The following is a 16,900-nucleotide window of genomic DNA, read 5'->3' as shown; positions in this document are numbered from 1 at the left end:
AGCAAGGGCATAAAGGGTGGAAGATGGGAGCATGTGGGGTTTTCGGAGGAGGATTTTGAGAACTTTTTTTGTGGTGAATTTCGAGCTTGGCAGCACGGGTTGTGGAAATTTCAGCCCAAGCAATATCTGCATAATCACAAATGGGGCGTAGGTAAGCTGAGTAAAATAGGAGTTTACAAGAGATTGGGAGATGGTAACAGTGAGAAGAGAGGATTCCTAAAGATGAACTTGATCGTTTACATAATATGTAAACGATCAAGTTCATCTTATATGTAATCGATGTGGGGTTCCCATGAAAGATTAAAGTCAATGAAAATGCCAAGATGCTTATGGCTGGAGACTATGTCTATAGGCTGGGGGAAAGTGGGATGGAGGAGGGGCGGAACATCGGGCTGAGAAGGAAAGAGCATGATTTTAGTTTTAGACAGATTGGGCGATAGCCGCCAAGACGACATCCAGGAAATTACTCTTTGAATCCCGTTAGCTAGGCTGAGGACGTCCCATGGACCGTGACGTACTGCGTTCGCCCAGTTAGGTAAGATGTCAGCCATAGCAGGGGATTGCCGTCTACAGTAAATGATCCACGAAGCTTGGCCAAGAGCCCCCGGTGCCAGACGGTATCGAAGGCCTTGGCAAGATCGAAAAAACAGATCCCGACTAGATCTCGAGCATCCTGATGTCGACACACTAATTGCACCAGGCGCGTCAGTTGGAGGGTGGTAGAATCGCCTCTGCGAAATCCGGACTGAGCTGAACTCAAACGTGACGAGACATGACAGTACAATTGGTCGTAGAAAACGCGCTCACAGAGTTTGGAAACACAGGACAGTAGAGATATCGGACGGTAGTTTGATGCTTCGTGGCGGGACCCTTTCTTGTAGATCGGTATAACATTAGCTGTTTTCCATGCAGAGGGAAAACGACCAGTGCGGAATGATAGGTTGAAAATCAGACATAAAGGGTATGCTATTGAGGGCGCAAGGGACTTTAATACCAGATTAGTGATGCCGTCTGGGCCTGGCGCCTTGTCAGACGGGAGCTTTCGAATGTAACGTCGGATGGCAGCAGTCATAGTAAAGACAGATGTGAGGCGGTCAGCCTCACCCCACTCCTCCGCAATGGGGGGAATAGGTAGAGAAGGGTCATCAGGCACGGCCACTGAGGCGAAGTGAGAGTTCAATGCAGTGGCTTTAGCTGAAGAGGTAGTAGCCTGCTGCGTAGAACTAATGGTGAGTGTCGGGATGTCACGAGATACTTTGTTGAAGGATTAATAGCTGTGCTGATGAAACCTTGTTGTCGCACTACCTGACTCAGGTATATTATCTCCTGATTATTATTATTATTATTAATATGAAATGACCCAAAGGCAATGTGCCTATCGAGGGGTTCATTTGATTGAAAGAACAGTAGATGTAGATGTATGTACAAAGAGAAGTAGGGATTGATGAGGAGAGAAATGGGGAAAATCAACTGCAAGGTGGCGGAATTCCGTTGATTGCATAAGCATCTCGTTACCTTGGTGGATTGTTAGTCATAACTAGTAACTTATAGGTCCTTTTCTCTTTACATAATTATTACTATTGGCTCATCATCCGAGTTTTTAGGATTCTGTGATGCAGCACTTCTAATTATTTTATCAAATTGGGTTTTGTGAAAGGTGGGCCAAGCAGGGAAGCCATCCGTGAAGAGGGAAAGAATTTACTTCAGGTGGATTTGTGAAAAACAATGCGACAGCTATGGGTAAAATGGGCGAAATGGCTTGTCATTATATCAACAGATAGGCATACTCGGGAAGATACATGATCAGGATGGTAAAATTAGATAAGGAGGGATCAAATACAATATACCAAGGTGCCTATGATCAGACGCTACTGCCTGAGAGTGAGCAACCAGGATTGTCAGGAAAGTGGAAGATGGGAACCGTATCAGTGGGAGGAGGAAAGAAGAGACTTCGAGTAGCTCCGTTTTGTCCACATTTGGTCTAAGATACCATGTCTTCATTCATTTGACGATATCAGTAAAGAAGCAATTCCGCCTCCTGTACATGTACATGCGCTCTCTGGCCCAAAGCTGCTGCTTTTACGCTTTGGATATCATTAAATTTCATGCAAATATGGACGATGGGGTACATGCAGGGTGTTAAAACGTGCGTGTATCCGTAACCATAGATACAGAACCATAACAAGATGGAGCAACGGATGGTATGGACAAAACACGGAATACCGTATCACCAATCTACAATATCCATAGGAACAAACCTTAGAATTAGAGATGATGGGGACTTGTGAAGTGGACACCCTTAGTGAAAACGAGAACAGGAAGCAAACAATCCCAGACAAAACGGAGACCCATTGATGACAAGTTCTCTTTGAATTGCCATAGAACAAGACTTAGTACAGTACATGACTGGTCATTTCTGAAGCATACAACTAGAGGCATACTCCAAGCTTCAAGCGAATCATGACATGATAATGCAAATACATGTACATGTACATACATGTACATGTACTGTACCTTACCAGAATGATACCAGTAAAAACAGAATCAAGCAAAACTGAACGGAACACAAGAACGTCCCAAAGAACGTCACAAAATCGCCGTGTTCACTAATAGTACCAAGAGTAGATAAACAAGAGTCTGCAACTCCGGATCTCTCCTGCACAATCTGCAGATACCCCCACCCACGGCGGAATTTTTTGTTGACGTCACCTTTTTTCAGAAGAACGCGCATTTTGCTGCAGAGCAGTGTGAGAGCACGTGCTGGGCACCGACTTTGTAGTGCAAATGCGGCCAAGTGCACGAGGGAAAACTTTCCGAAAGACTCATAGCGCGTGCGTTCTCGAAAAGATTACGTCAACAAAAAATTCCGCCGTGGGCCAACCCATCCGCGAGTTGCACACTCTTGTTTATCTTCTCTTGATAGTACGGATTGCTTATCAATGCGAATGATGCCTCGATGGAACAACTGAAAACAGCGTAACTACAAGACTTAGTCATGTAAAGCCCACCTACAAATACACTGAGTCTCTGATGTGCGGATTATTGATAGGAGTCCAGGTTGCACATGGCGGTGCGAATACGGACGATGAGGGTTGTCGACAACGCATTCACAATGGTGCCGTATCCGATCAGTTAAAAAAAAAGTACATCCACGCTTGTGTAATTGTGAGTTGACCATCGATAATACCGTATTACGGAGGATTAGCAAGACGAAATTCGCGTTCGCGTTCGCAAACATTTTTCAGTTCGCGAACTGGATTGCGAACTTTCGCATTTTTCGTTCGGAAAAGTAGTCGGAACACGAATCGTGGATTCGTGTCAGGGCAGTCATAAATTTACCACGCTGTACTGCCTACGTCGTGTCAACATCATGCATGTGCGAATTCTGTTTGCTAATCCTTCTCATAACGCGAATTCCGTCACTGAGTTCGACTTTCTTTGGAGAGCGAACGCGAACGCGAATTTCGTCTTGCTAATCCTCCGTATTTAGTTACATGTGCATGTACATGTACATTGTACATGATTGTATGTCGTGGCAGGTGAATCCATTTGGCAATAATAGCTAGGTGGTAAAAGTTAAAACGAATATCGGACGAGGTATAGTGGCACAGAAACAGTCTGTAAGTGTAAAGCGTAGCCACTCCCCCCCCCCTCACACCCACCCCCCCCCCCTCACACCCCCCCCCCCCTCACACCCCCCCCCCCTCACACCCACCCTTCTGAGCTGTCAGATTTCACATGTGACTGCTGAACATGCATTTTTGCACAGCGCTATTAATTTTAGAAGCACACGAAGAGAAGCCTTTCGTAGTTTCGTACCTAGTAGTGTACCTTCTCACCGGCCGACAGCTGCAAGAATGCACCGCGATGCTCCTCGTGACAAGCACTGTGCACTGACAGAAGTAACAACAATGTGGGTACGGGTACCGGTTGCCAGTCACCGGGTTGTTGACGACGTGTTTGTAGCACTGGAAAACGGAGCGTGTCGGGACACCCAGTGTATCGGGACACCGAGCTTGCAGCCCAGGTGATGTTAGGCCTCAGGCTAGACTAGTGTCGTTACCAGGATGTCGTGTTCTTTGAGCAAACACTGCATTACTCTAGACTAGTTCAGCTCAATATTATTATTATGTAGCCATTACTGACTGAATTCCCCGAAGCACTGTGCGTGTTTGTGTTTCGTAGCAGTGGTTCTTTGACCGCAGGCCAGATTCCATAGCTGTATCACTAGGTTTAGCTGTTGAATGGACTTCTCTTGTGTCCAGCCTGTACATTGTGTACAGGCCAATAACTTGAAATCATCAGTGCAGGGCTGGTATCAATGATACATGTAGGTTTGTATCGCATGTTGACATGTACAGCTTAGGTTGAGTGAGAATATCTTCTCCGCAGATGGATACACCTGTACACGCAAGGCAACGGCCTCCGGAGGGAACGCTAGCTAGCTAGCTAAGGAGTCGTTACCAACATGTGGCTTTGCTGTGTGAGTACTGGTATACATGTATAATTATGTACTATTGCTATGTACTGTGCAATCCATGATTTTATTCAAAGCCCCACATAAGTGAATAAAAGCTAGAGAGAAAAAGGGAAACCCCCCAAGGAGGAGTAAAGGAGTCCAGGTGGAAAAGGAAAAGGAAAGATAAGAACATTGCAAGGATCGGTCACGCTATACGGTTAATTCCCATCGTGGATAGGATAACTTTTCAATTGACATCCCCACTGTTAAGGGAAGTAATTATGAAAATAATATTTACCAAGCATGCCTGAAAAGACGCAGAACACACTATTATTGATGCAGCCAGCCTACAAATCATGCAAGCGGCATTGATCAAGAAATGATGAACGTGCTCGGCGGCGCAAATGGGATGCCATACATCAACAGAAACACGTTACAAACCATTTCAATCAGCAAGAAAGAGATACAGCACCTCAACTTTGCCATAACATTTTGCATAATGCAAATCAGAATGCTTCTTGATAATTAGGCCAACCAAATTCTTCAGTGCATGTGAACACTCCTGGCTGCACATGCCATTGGTGGCAAAAACCAAGGGCGTGAATGCACCTCTCTCAACATGCGTCACCCTCTTTTTTCTTATCTTTTTTTATACGAAAGTCCACTATATTCCCGAATATATGCGAGAAGTGGTGGCGGGGCCAGGCTGCTCTGCTGACCTCAAAGGTCTCGGCGTCTACGCATACAAAGCGCGCCAAAATTCAGTAAAACCATGAGGAGGGGAGGAAGAGGGGAAATGAATAATAGTGAGGAACGAGAACAATGGGTAGATGGTCGTGAGAGAAGCAGAGTGAAAGATATCGTCACATTGTTTCTCTCTCTCTCTCTATCTATCTCTATCTCTATCTCTCTTTCCCACCCCACCTCTCTCTATCTCTCTCTCTCTCTCTTTCTCTCTCTCTCTCCGCCATTCCTCTCGCCCCCGCCTCCCCCCCCCCCCATGGTGCTTGCTGTGTACGCCGATCCCAAGACCCTTGGTCGGGGGAGTCCACTGCATCTCACCAGCGCAGCTCATGTAGCGCCTACACCCCCATTGTTGTTTCTTTTGTTTTGTCTTCGTTTTCTCTCCCCTTCTTCCGTAGGTATGTGCAATGTGAAACAAATTGTGGTAAGGGGGAGGGAGGATGCTAGTAAGGCGCTGGTCTAAACCGTTTCATAGGGCGTCGGTGGCTGCTTGCCAGTTCAGGTGCAGCAGTTACTTGTTGCATTTTTCCTTGAAGGACTGGAGCTGTCTGGGTTGCGGCGGTGCTGGTAGAATAGTCGCTGGTAGGCTGTTCCACAAGGGAATACAGTCTGTATCGGCTATAGAGTGACCGGATATAAGAATATATCGGCTACAGTGATATTGGTAAGAAATATCAAAAGCAAAACGTATTTTATCCAGTACAAATATCACTATAACCAATATTATCGGATGTAATGATATATCGGATATTATGATGGCAACATAGAATCAAAACATGCATAACACACTACATTATAATCGGCTATAGTGATAACTTTAAAATACATGTTGCAATAATATCAAAGGCCCTATTTTTTTACTTTCTTCACGTTGCTTATTTTGATAGTGACACATGTACATGTACATAACAGAATTTTTTTATGGAAATGCGGGCACTGTCAACTATGCAGCATGCTCATTTGTCAAAACGCCATGCTGGAAGTATTTCCTTGCCTTTCATGTGTCGCTCGAAAAAAATCGATCGTATCGCATATAGTGATGCATCGGTTATAGTGATAAAATCACGGAAATCAAAAGGGTACGCTATAGCCGATACAGACTGTAATGCAGTCTGGGTAGGAACCCTGGAGGCTGCTACGAATGCGCACGGGCAGCGTCTGCAGGTAGGCTCTCTTCTTCTGTTGTTCATTCCTGGTTAACTGAGCACGAACCTCCGCTCTCAACACCAAGGATGCTGAGGGATGAGTCACCCTAACAAAGAATGCGTCTTGCTGCCGAGACCAGAAGCACCGTGCATAGATATACAGATGAGCCTCCAGACGCCGGTTGGTCTTTGCACCAGGGAGCGCTTCACCCTCGAGTGTGAGCAGAGGAGGCTCAATTCGCACACCAGGGATGGCCGCATCCATGGCCTCTACAATCAGGTCACGCAAAGCATTGTGCCGGAGAGTGGGGTACCCCCCCCCCCCCTCCCCCCAGTAGGGCACGTTGCTGCATGATCGACGCTGAGGTCCGCACCACACACGCACGGACTCAGAATGTCCCACAAGGGACAGCCATTATCGTATTGACAATGCGTCGACAAACTCCACTTTGTTTAGGATGAAGCCACTTTTTGCCAGAGGCTCAGCAGTCAGCCAGCTTGAAACCCCAGGGCCAGCAGCACACTCCACCAGCAACCTCTGCTGATTGCACAGCCCCAAGGACACATCCACGTGCAAATGACGATATCCAGACAGACGCACCCTCTGCTTACCCTTGCGGACGGAGAGCCCCTGCCGGAACAAATAACAACACTGGTAGAGCAGCATCCGATTTGCACTGAAACACGTCCACAATGGGCCGTGTTACCCTCAGACTCACTCTTTGCTGTTCACTGGCGTCCTAGGCAATAATTGGGAGGGCGAGGACTCCGAACCTGACAGGCAGTGCCAAAATTGTACGTTCAATATCTGACAGGTTGGGACGACCAGTGAAGGCCGGAATCAGGTCTCGTCCAATGGCACTATCCAAATCATCAAAACACGCAGATTCTGGGTCTTTGTGGGATCGCAGATGATAATGCCATTTCCACGCAGGCCTCCGGTAGACCGCATATGGCTGCGTCCTGGCAAATGATGATGCCAACGCACGTACCTCCATACTCCACAATGCCACATGATGGCACAGACTTCCAGTGATATACTCGTGCGTGCCAATTGCGCCACCCAGATAACGGAAACCATCACTCTGTATATCAATTGCTGTGTCAGCAAACAAAATCCTTGCTTCCTCCTCTAATCCAGGCTTGACTAGTAACTTAGTCTTGGCAGCATTTGGATTGGATTGTATCCATACTGTGGACCAAGGGATTTCACGCCAAAACGCATGAACTGCCAACAGCCAACCACCAGCTTCGCCGTAATCCGCATACCAGCACTGCTGAAAATCCGAGAGACTGATGTTGTCGAAGTTAAGTACTGTGTGCTGTACTGTACTTTAGCACTCTCTTAGTATTGACTCCCATTGATTTTCGCTATACCAAATTATTTTTAAGCAGTCAAATAGTCCTGCATACATGTATTTCACTCCTTAGGGTTATATTGGCTGCTTATATTTGACTGCTTGTGGGTTGCGCAGTTGAACGGTGCCTAGTGCAGCATGGCCACTGTACGAGTAGGTGATGGTGCAACGGTTGTGCAAACATAAAACCGGGATTCTTGAGGTTATCGTTCTGGAATTTGAAATACGAACTGTTTGTCGTGATAAACCTAATATTGACTTCGTACTTGGTCAGGATAGGAAATAAAAACCTCGTTAAAGACCTCGGCTTCTATTTCCTACTCAGTCAATATTTTTGGTTGTTTTAGAAGAAATCGCAACTTTCGCAATTTTCTTCATTTTCACGAACTACTTCGCAACTTTTCCGCAACCGTAAGCAGAGAAACGCCTTGGAGGGGACCATTGAAGTGTCCGTGATGCTCCGCTTCATCAAGAAGCGCTGATACATTGCACCAAACCATCAAGACAATTGTACTTCTCGAAGAACATGAGAAGTACACTTGTCTTGATGGTTTGTACATTAAAGTAAAATTATGTGGTAGAACTGAGCAACGCTGCTATGATAATATAATTACTTAGTATCATGAATGCTGTGTGCGAAGCGCCAACAAAACTCATTCCAAGTCTGTTCGTTTTCCAAAGCTAATGATGTTTTACTCTGTACACATACCGGTATTCATTCATAACATACGAGTTATGTGCTGTTAAAGGGGAAGTATACCCTAAAATCAAATTTCACCAGTCGAAAAGGCTGCGATGCAGCGTTCCTCCTTTATTCCCAATCGAACATGGTTGAACAAGCGGTCACGTGCTCCTGCGTACACCAGTCACCTGGTCACCGTGCCTGCAGGGTACAACTACTTACTAGCCTGTTTGACCTTTTTTGGGTGCAGTCCTGTCACTCGAGTTGAACTCGAGTTGAACCTTGGTGTGAAAGTAAGTTAGTTGTCGCCTGCTGGCGCGGTGACCAGGTGATTTGGGCACCCAGGAGCACGTGACCGCTTGTTCAACCATGTTCGATTGGGAATAAAGGAGGAACGCTGCATCGCAGCCTTTTCGGACCAAAATCAGTCGACTCAGCGTCCAAAAGACTACAACATATGGGCCAATCGCGGTCATCCGTGCTTTTATAAGAACGAAATGGCGCTTTTAGTGACATTTTGCATACAAATCCCCATCTAGTAGGGCGCAGTCACCCAGTTTCGGTGGAAGTGCGCGAGTTCGATTGGGATTCAAGCAGGAAGGGAGCGTCGCAGCTTCCTCGGACCAAGACCATTCGACTCAGCACCCAGAAGACTACAACTGGTGAAAATTTGATTTTAGGGTATACTTCCCCTTTATGTACGCATGACTTTACTCAGACAGTTATCATGGTTATGCTGCGCCACAGTATGCTCCAGTGTTGTCCATTTCCGCTCAGGCTTAGTTTTTGCTTGTTTTTGGTATCATTTTATGCACAAGAACTTGCTCATTTTGAGTTTCGATATCAGCAACCTTTGAGCTTTTTCTGAAAAAATGGATGCGATTTCAGCAACTTTCATTTGTTTTGGCATGGTTCCGAAAAGCATAAGTTGCGAAATATGTTGGCATCTTTGGGACAGGGCTACTGACAACGTGAGATGTCAGCTCCTGCTCATACATGTATGACTATGGAGGGGGTACTTGTAATACATGTATGTATATTTGTGCATTGCATATTCACACACACACGGCATACCTGCTTGAGAGGTACCACATAACAAATTATTAGCGTCGACACAAGGTATTGTCCATATTCTTCGTGTTCCGCTGCACCCACAATCTCTGCAGTTCACTCGTCTCTGATTATGTTCTCCCTTCACCGTGACGGCGTTCACACAGATAAAAGTCACTCGAGGTCAAGCCAATAATTATTCCTTTTCTCTACCCATTGTCCACACTCAAGTTGGATACAAATCCATTTCATTTCTTGGTGCTGAGTGTGCTGACCGCTTTAACGCACTCCCCGAATCCTTTCGCACTAATCATATCCCCAATTCATTTCGCCAGGAACTCAACGCATACATTCACCTTGGGGCACCATGTAAGAAGACCTTCGGGTCTGTGGGGAATGCCTGAGTAAAATAAAAAGAATAAAAAGTACTGTAGATAGTAAAAGACATTATGGATACGAGCTAAGAGTAACTCTCCATCACTGTAACATGATACTTTATACAGTCAGAAAGTGCAATAACTAGGCACAAAACTGACAGAGTACTGAGACATTCGACGTCCTGACATCTAGCTTCAACACATCTCCGTAGCGCTAACTGACTGTATAAAGTATCATGTTATGAGAGTTACTCTAAACTCGTATCCATAATGTCTTTTACTATCTACATTAATTTTATTTATGGCTCAACATCCGAGTTTCAAATAAAAAGTACAACACAAAATAAATACTTGGTTGCTGCTGCTCATACCACCATTGAAACGACTTTGGAAAGTAACCGTACGAAAAGCCAGGGCCTCGTCGATTTTTCCTGTGGCGTTTCTTTTTTTTTACAAAGACCACTTAAAGGCCAAACATGAGATGCAGCTAGGGGAAGCACGCACAACCTGAATCGTGGCAGTGGTTGTGAGGTTTAGGGAGCCCCGCCGACCTAGGGTTTCGACTTCATGGCCACCTAGACGCACCAAGAGTGGGTGGGGGAGGGAGAGCGAGGGAGAGCGAGAGAGAGAGAGAGAGAGAGAGAGAGAGAGAGAGAGAGAGAGAGAGAGAGAGAGAGAGAGAGAGAGAGAGAGAGAGAGAGAGAGAGAGAGAGAGAGAGAGAGAGAGAGAGAGAGAGAGAGAGAGAGAGAGAGAGAGAGAGAGAGAGAGAGAGAGAGAGAGAGAGAGAGAGCTAGAGAGAGAGCTAGAGAGAGAGAGAGAAAGAGAGAGAAAGAGAAAGAGAAAGAGAGAGAGAGAGAGAGAGAGAGAGAGAGAGAGAGAGAGAGAGAGAGAGAGAGAGAGAGAGAGAGAGAGAGAGAGAGAGAGAGAGAGAGAGAGAGAGAGAGAGAGAGAGAGAGAGAGAGAGAGAGAGAGAGAGAGAGAGAGAGAGAGAGAGAGAGAGAGAGAGAGAGAGAGAGAGAGAGAGAGAGAGAGAGAGAGAGAGAGAGAGAGAGAGAGAGAGAGAGAGAGAGAGAGAGAGAGAGAGAGGAGAGGGAGGGAGAGAGAGGTTGCGAAATTGTTAAAGTAAAATAAAAGGAACATTGAAAATATGAGATGATTGGTGAAGTGACTGCAGGCTCAGCTATTTGGCAAGAAACGTCATAATTGTTACAGTAGGCCAGCTATTACATGAACAAGGGAGCTACTTTGCCACAACATAGAGCGAGGGAGAGTATAAGCTAGCGAAAAAAGACACGGTCTCAGACGCGGTGTGTGCACTACGGCTGAGGTGGCTTGCAGGCCCTCCAGGTGTGGGGGTCTCAGCATCATGCTTTGGGGCAGAGCACTCCATGTCTGCACAGCGCTGGCAGGAAATGCGCGAAGACAGCTGTTTCACGTGCGTGCTGGGAGGTTAATTGATAGCTGGTGTGGGTGCGTAGGCTGAGCAGACACGCGGGTGGGCTGTATGTCCTGAGGTCGACATTGGGCACCAGGGAAGGATCTTCTTTAGCGGGCTGTCCGCATCCAGGCAGAATAGCTTGTACACTCATACCTCGGTTATCCGGACCCCGAAGTTACGGGCACTTCGGTCTACCGGGCACCCTGGGGGCAAGTTCCAGTGGAAATATTACTACTCCTTTGTCACTTTGTGTGGAAAAAGTGACGTCACATGCCATGTTCTGTGCACACTTGTGCACTTTCCCCATCAAGATGTATATGATTCGGAGTTACGGACATTTCAAAGTTACGGGCAGTGCAAGGTCCCGGACTGCCCGGATAAACGAGGCATGAGTGTACAAGTATGCAAGCGAAGCCACTGTCCGCCGCAGAGATAGACTAGGGAGCCAGGAGCCCGATCTGATGATGTGGATGGCTCGTCGCTGGATCTGGTCTAGCTTGGCCAAGTGTGAGGGTGGCGCACCAAGCCAGACCAGGGACAGTACTCCAGCACAGGGCGAACAAACCCATTGTAGGCTCAGAATCGGCCAGGGGCACTAGGACAGCAGAGGCCTTCCGCAGGAAGCCTAGGCGTTGCTGTGCTTTATAGCGGATCGTGCGGATGTTGTTGTTGTAGTATCCTCTTATTTCAATTCGCTCAGGGCACAGGCAATACTGCCTTCTTACCGGAGAGAGGATTCTCCGATTCCTACCAAAACGAGAAATCTGCGATATGAATATGTATGAGAAAGATATGAGAAAAATGAATAATGATGATGTCGGATTACGATAGTTTAGTTGTTATGCGAGATTTCCCTGACGATTACAGATAAAGCGTTTCTGGAGGCAAATGTCCAGATGTGCTGCGCATATGTCAGCTGGGAGTCAAAGGTGACCCCCAGTGGGGGCTTCAGGTGGCCTGCTTCGCTGACTGGCGTAGCGTCGAAAGTGGTACCGGGAGCTGCCAGCTGCTGTGCTTCGTGTAATGGTTTTGTTCCTCCAACCATGTATGGTCATGTATTACATGATTGTATGTATTCTTGCCTTGTATCCCTACACGACATGGTAACTTGTATCCCTACACGACATGGTAACTTGTATCCCTACACGAGGACATGGTAACACGGTGCGAGAAACACTAGCACCTGACCACCAGCCTCGAGTTCAGCACTGCGGGATGGCTCATGGCTCAGCACATGTTTCAACACCGTGTTAACCTAAAACGAGTAAACTGTGAAATATTCGCTGAAAAGCATCTGCATCGAGTAGCTACACTACTCTTGGCTTCAAAACAAAGACAATCCAGTGCACGCCTTTTTCTTGCACTTAACCCTCTAGATCCATAGCTGCTCTTTCGTGGAGACGAAAAGTTAAGTTGTCATGTAATCGTTGTCTCTGTAAGGGATCCAGACCTCTCCGAGTTGAAATCGCTATCCAAGAAGTAACGGATGACAATGTCACGAATGATGCTGTTGATAGCGAGTGTTATGCTGGGTATGACTGCTCCAGTGATAGATGGACATCTGGTTTATTCCTACAATCCAGAGATACAGAATGGTGGAAATATTACTGTGCAGTGGAGAAATCAGGGCCGCGGTGAAACTGTAGGATCCAGTGACAAAGACGAAGTCCGCCTGTACTGCCCACCCGTGAACAACAGTCTATATGACGATGCGTTCATTGACAGATGGAGCATTTTGGAGGCCTCGACTAGTCGAAATGCAGCAGGTACCGCTGGTAACGTTAGTGTGGGACCTATCATCAACATGAGAGATGAATGCCAGCTAATATTCTTCAGATGGCGACCTCAGATTGGATTACATCTACCATTCACTACAGAAGCTCGTGACAACATTCTTGTGACGTTTCCTCACGAAGGAGCTGAACCTCTGCAAGGCCATATTGCCATGGTAAGCTGGAAAAGGAACAATATACACCTGACTTGCATTGAATATTCACTAATTGAGGGAATGGAAAAGGGAAAAGTCTGAAGAAAAAATTGGCTGTCACCACCATAGAACCAGGGACCTTGGATTACATTTATTTACTTATTTATTTATTTATTTATTTCTGCACCTCGTGGCATGTCAAGACAGCCAATTGAATTGAGGAGAGGGTGAGACCAACCACGGAAGAAGAGAAAAAAAGAAAATGAAGAGCACGTACACAACGTGGGAAGGGATTAGCAACTTACAAAGCAATGGGATGCTCAGCGAACTATGCAGCGGAAGTGGAGACTGTGACTTTGTTTACTGGGAGATACTGAAGTGCTGTCTGACGAGGGTACGGAATTTGGGCATATCTGGAGCTTGTCTAACACTGGGAGGCAGTTGGAGCCACGTAGAGTAGGAGGAAAAGAAAGGGGAATTTACGAATAGGGTAGACCTAGCTAGGGGGAGACGAACGCAGCTTCGGGTGGTGCCACCTGAATTGAACCAATTAAGTTAAGGGACTGTAAATGAGCAGGGTGCTGGTCAAGAAAAATTGAAGGTGCCAGGGTGCACTTGGAAGCATCAAGGTAATGTTGCAGAGTGGTAGTGGATGCAGCAGCATACAAGTCTAGATTATAACGATCAGTACGAAATATGATGCGCAGTATACGGCGATGGAGAACTTCTAATTTACCTATGTGGGTTTTGTTAATGGTGGACCAGGCAGGGAAGCCGTACGTGAAGAGGGGAAGAATGTATGATTTATAAAAATTAATCCGGCAATTTTGGGGCAAATGGGGCAAGTGACTTGACATTATGCCGACAGATCGGCATACTTTGGACGACACATGATCAGCATGGTGAGACCAGGAGAGGGCGGAATCTATGACAATGCCAAGGTGTTTATGGTGGGGCGCTACAGAGATAGGGTGACCGGGATCATCGGGAAAGTGGAAGATGGGCACTGGATCTGTGGGAGGGGGAAAAAGGAGGAGCTCGGTTTTGGTCACATTTGGCTTAAGGTACCAAGTGCTCATCCAGTGAACAATGTCGTTGATACAGGTCTGAACTTTGGGGTACAGGGTGGCGTGAGACGGGGAGGAAGCAAGGACAGTGGTATCATCTGCAAACAAAGAAATATTGGGAATTGCATAGGGGAGGTCATTAACGTATGTGAGGAAGAGCAGGGGACCTAAAATGGAGCCCTGGGGCACTCCGGATGTCACAGACTCGGGGTCAGATAAGGTTCCATTTACTGTGACGCACTGATTTCGGTCCAAGTGGTAGCTAGTTATCCAGGCGAGTAGGGAGCCGGAGACACCATGGGCACGAAGTTTGGCGATCAGGCCCTTGTGCCACACGGTGTCGAAGGCCTTGGAGAGGTCGAAGAAACAGATGCAGGAGACCTGCCGCTGGTCTTTTAGGGAGCAGAGGTCTTTGATTATGCGGGACAATTGCAGGGATGTGTTGTCCTTACGACGGAAGCCAGATTGTGCGGGGTGAAGAAGAGGGGAGATATGGCCGTACAAGCGGTCGTACACTATTCTCTCTAGCAGTTTGGAGACGCAGGACAGGAGGGAGATTGGTCGGTAATTAGACGGGTTGTTCTTGTCGCCTTTATTTTTGTACACTGGAATGACAGTGGCTGACTTCCATCGTGACGGGAATGTGCCGGAGGAGAGGGAAAGGTTAAAAAGAATGGAGAGTGGGCGGGCAATTGAGTAGCTCAGTTTCCTGAGGATCTCATTGGTGATCCTATCAGCTCCGGGGGATTGGTTCAGAGGCAGTCTTGCAATATGCTTGTGAACAGTCGATGAGGTGATGATCAGGAGGTGCAATGTAGTTGCTGGTGGAGGTAGGGAGGAAATAGTGGGAATAGGAGCATCGGGGTCAACCTGTAAGCCAGCACTGACGAAGTGGCGGTTCAATAAGTTACCAATGGATGCCGGAGAGGTGCTTGTTCGACCATTGGGGCCCACCATCTTCGAAGGTATGACCCGGGCGCTGGTAGGATTTCGCAGTTGACGAAGGAGCACAGGGAGGGATGGGAGGCGAGGGTTTGTGGGAGATATCGCGGCACGGAGGTTGCGGATGTAGCAGCGATGGCAGGCTCTGGAAAGGCATTTTACATAGTTACGTTGGTGTTTGTATTTGTTGAAATTTGTAGGGGATGGGTATTTCCGGTAGATGCTGTAGAGATCGCTCTTGACTTTAATAGCTGCTTTCAGTGATGGAGTCATCCAGGGGCAGGGTTTGTGGCGTGATTTCCGACGAGGAGGTGAGGATCTTCCTATATATAGGTCCAAGGCACCTTCAAGGATGTCTGTGAATGCAGAGACAGCCGTGTCGATGCAGTGGGAGGCAAGGACCTGAGACCAGGGTACATCTGCGAGAAAAACATTCATGGCATTCCACATGTTAACCGTGGCACTCAGGACCTTGTATTTTTGTGTAGATGGTGGGCTACGGCAGGTGCTGGCTGCTGTGGGGGAAGACTTTGAGGAGGAGAGCTCAGCCAGCAGGACGGCATGTATGATGCGCCAAGAGGAGCCAGGTGTTGAATGTGGTTGAGTTGGTTAGGGATGTTGCTCGCGATAAGGTCTAGACAGCTGCCAAGTCCATTCGAGCGGAGGTGGGTGGGAAAGGTTACCGATTGGGTCAAATTATAGCATGAGAAGAGGTTGTCAAGACTCAGACCCTGTGCATCCGTTTGGTCAGTTGAGCACCAGCCGGAATACCTACAGTTGAAGTCGCCTGATATCACAAGGGCTTCGGGCTTCCTTTGAGTTGATTGCAGGGCTATTTGGAGGCGGTCGAGAAAAGTCGAGAAGTCATCCGTCGACGGGGAAGGAGCACGGTAGATACAGGCTACTGTTAGGTCGGTTGTTGGCAGGTCAGAAGATGAGACAAGCTTATGTTCAGCGAGTGTAAGCCGAAGTGCTAGTGCTTCATCTACCATTCACTGAAGGAAGCGGTGAGAACGTTCTTGTGAGGTTTCCTCATCAAGGATGATCAGAATGCCTGCAAGGTTATATTGCCATGGTAAGGTGGAGAAGGGGGAAATGTTCAAGGAAACTATCTAAATTTATTGATTTCCTGGACCATCCCGCCTGCCCTGTGGTAGACACATAACTTCTAGATATCGTATCTTCTCTGGTACATGATCAGGGGCGTCGCACACGGTACGGTCACTACGGTATTGACCGTACCACTTTTTGCCCCAGATACCCCGTGAATGAATAAAATACACTGATCTGGGATCTAAAATTCAAATATTTTTGGCTCCGCCACCACCTCCCCCACGAGTAAATTGTACTTCAGATGGCTGACCGTACCACCCTGAAATACCTTCCGACGCCCCTGTACATGATAGAGAGCGCGTTTGGTGGAGGTGGAATTACTTTATTGGTACATGATGGTCTGTTATAAACCGGGCACGTCATCAGGTGAAGGAACACTGTAAGCATTATGATTGTATTGTACTATAATAAAGGTGGAATGCAAAGTCACACTGCCATGGTCAGAAAGGGACAACTACATTCTATTGTTTTTTGTTTTTGTTTTTTTTACTAAGTACACAACCTACTCGTCAGAACGGGAGAAGACAACAGAGTATACAATAACAAAACAGCAGGGAGAGTAGGGGCTGCAAAGCAAGCCTGTGCTGGTGAGGCAAG

The 16,900-nt window shown here is 47.0% G+C and overlaps 1 protein-coding gene across 3 annotated transcripts in view; it reads left to right on the top strand.

Annotated features, from left to right (window-relative positions):
* LOC135809267 (uncharacterized) overlaps positions 1–16,900 on the top strand; it is a 141,051-nt gene that overhangs the window by 40,031 nt on the left and 84,120 nt on the right. Inside the window, exon 2 of one of the 3 annotated variants that reach the window (XM_065322580.1) lies at positions 13,189–13,202. The exons of 1 other annotated variant lie outside the window; for it this stretch is intronic. In XM_065322580.1, coding sequence (XP_065178652.1) covers positions 13,189–13,202 — 14 coding nt within the window. Of the gene's footprint in view, positions 1–12,731; positions 13,203–16,900 lie in introns of those variants that run through there. One more of the 3 variants, XM_065322578.1, reaches the window with a different exon arrangement.

The sequence above is a fragment of the Sycon ciliatum genome, chromosome 2 (genome assembly GCF_964019385.1).
Source record: "Sycon ciliatum chromosome 2, ocSycCili1.1, whole genome shotgun sequence".
Lineage (NCBI taxonomy): Eukaryota > Metazoa > Porifera > Calcarea > Leucosolenida > Sycettidae > Sycon > Sycon ciliatum.
The sequence above is the reverse complement of the archived record's forward strand: the minus strand, read 5'-3'. Positions and strand labels throughout refer to the sequence as shown.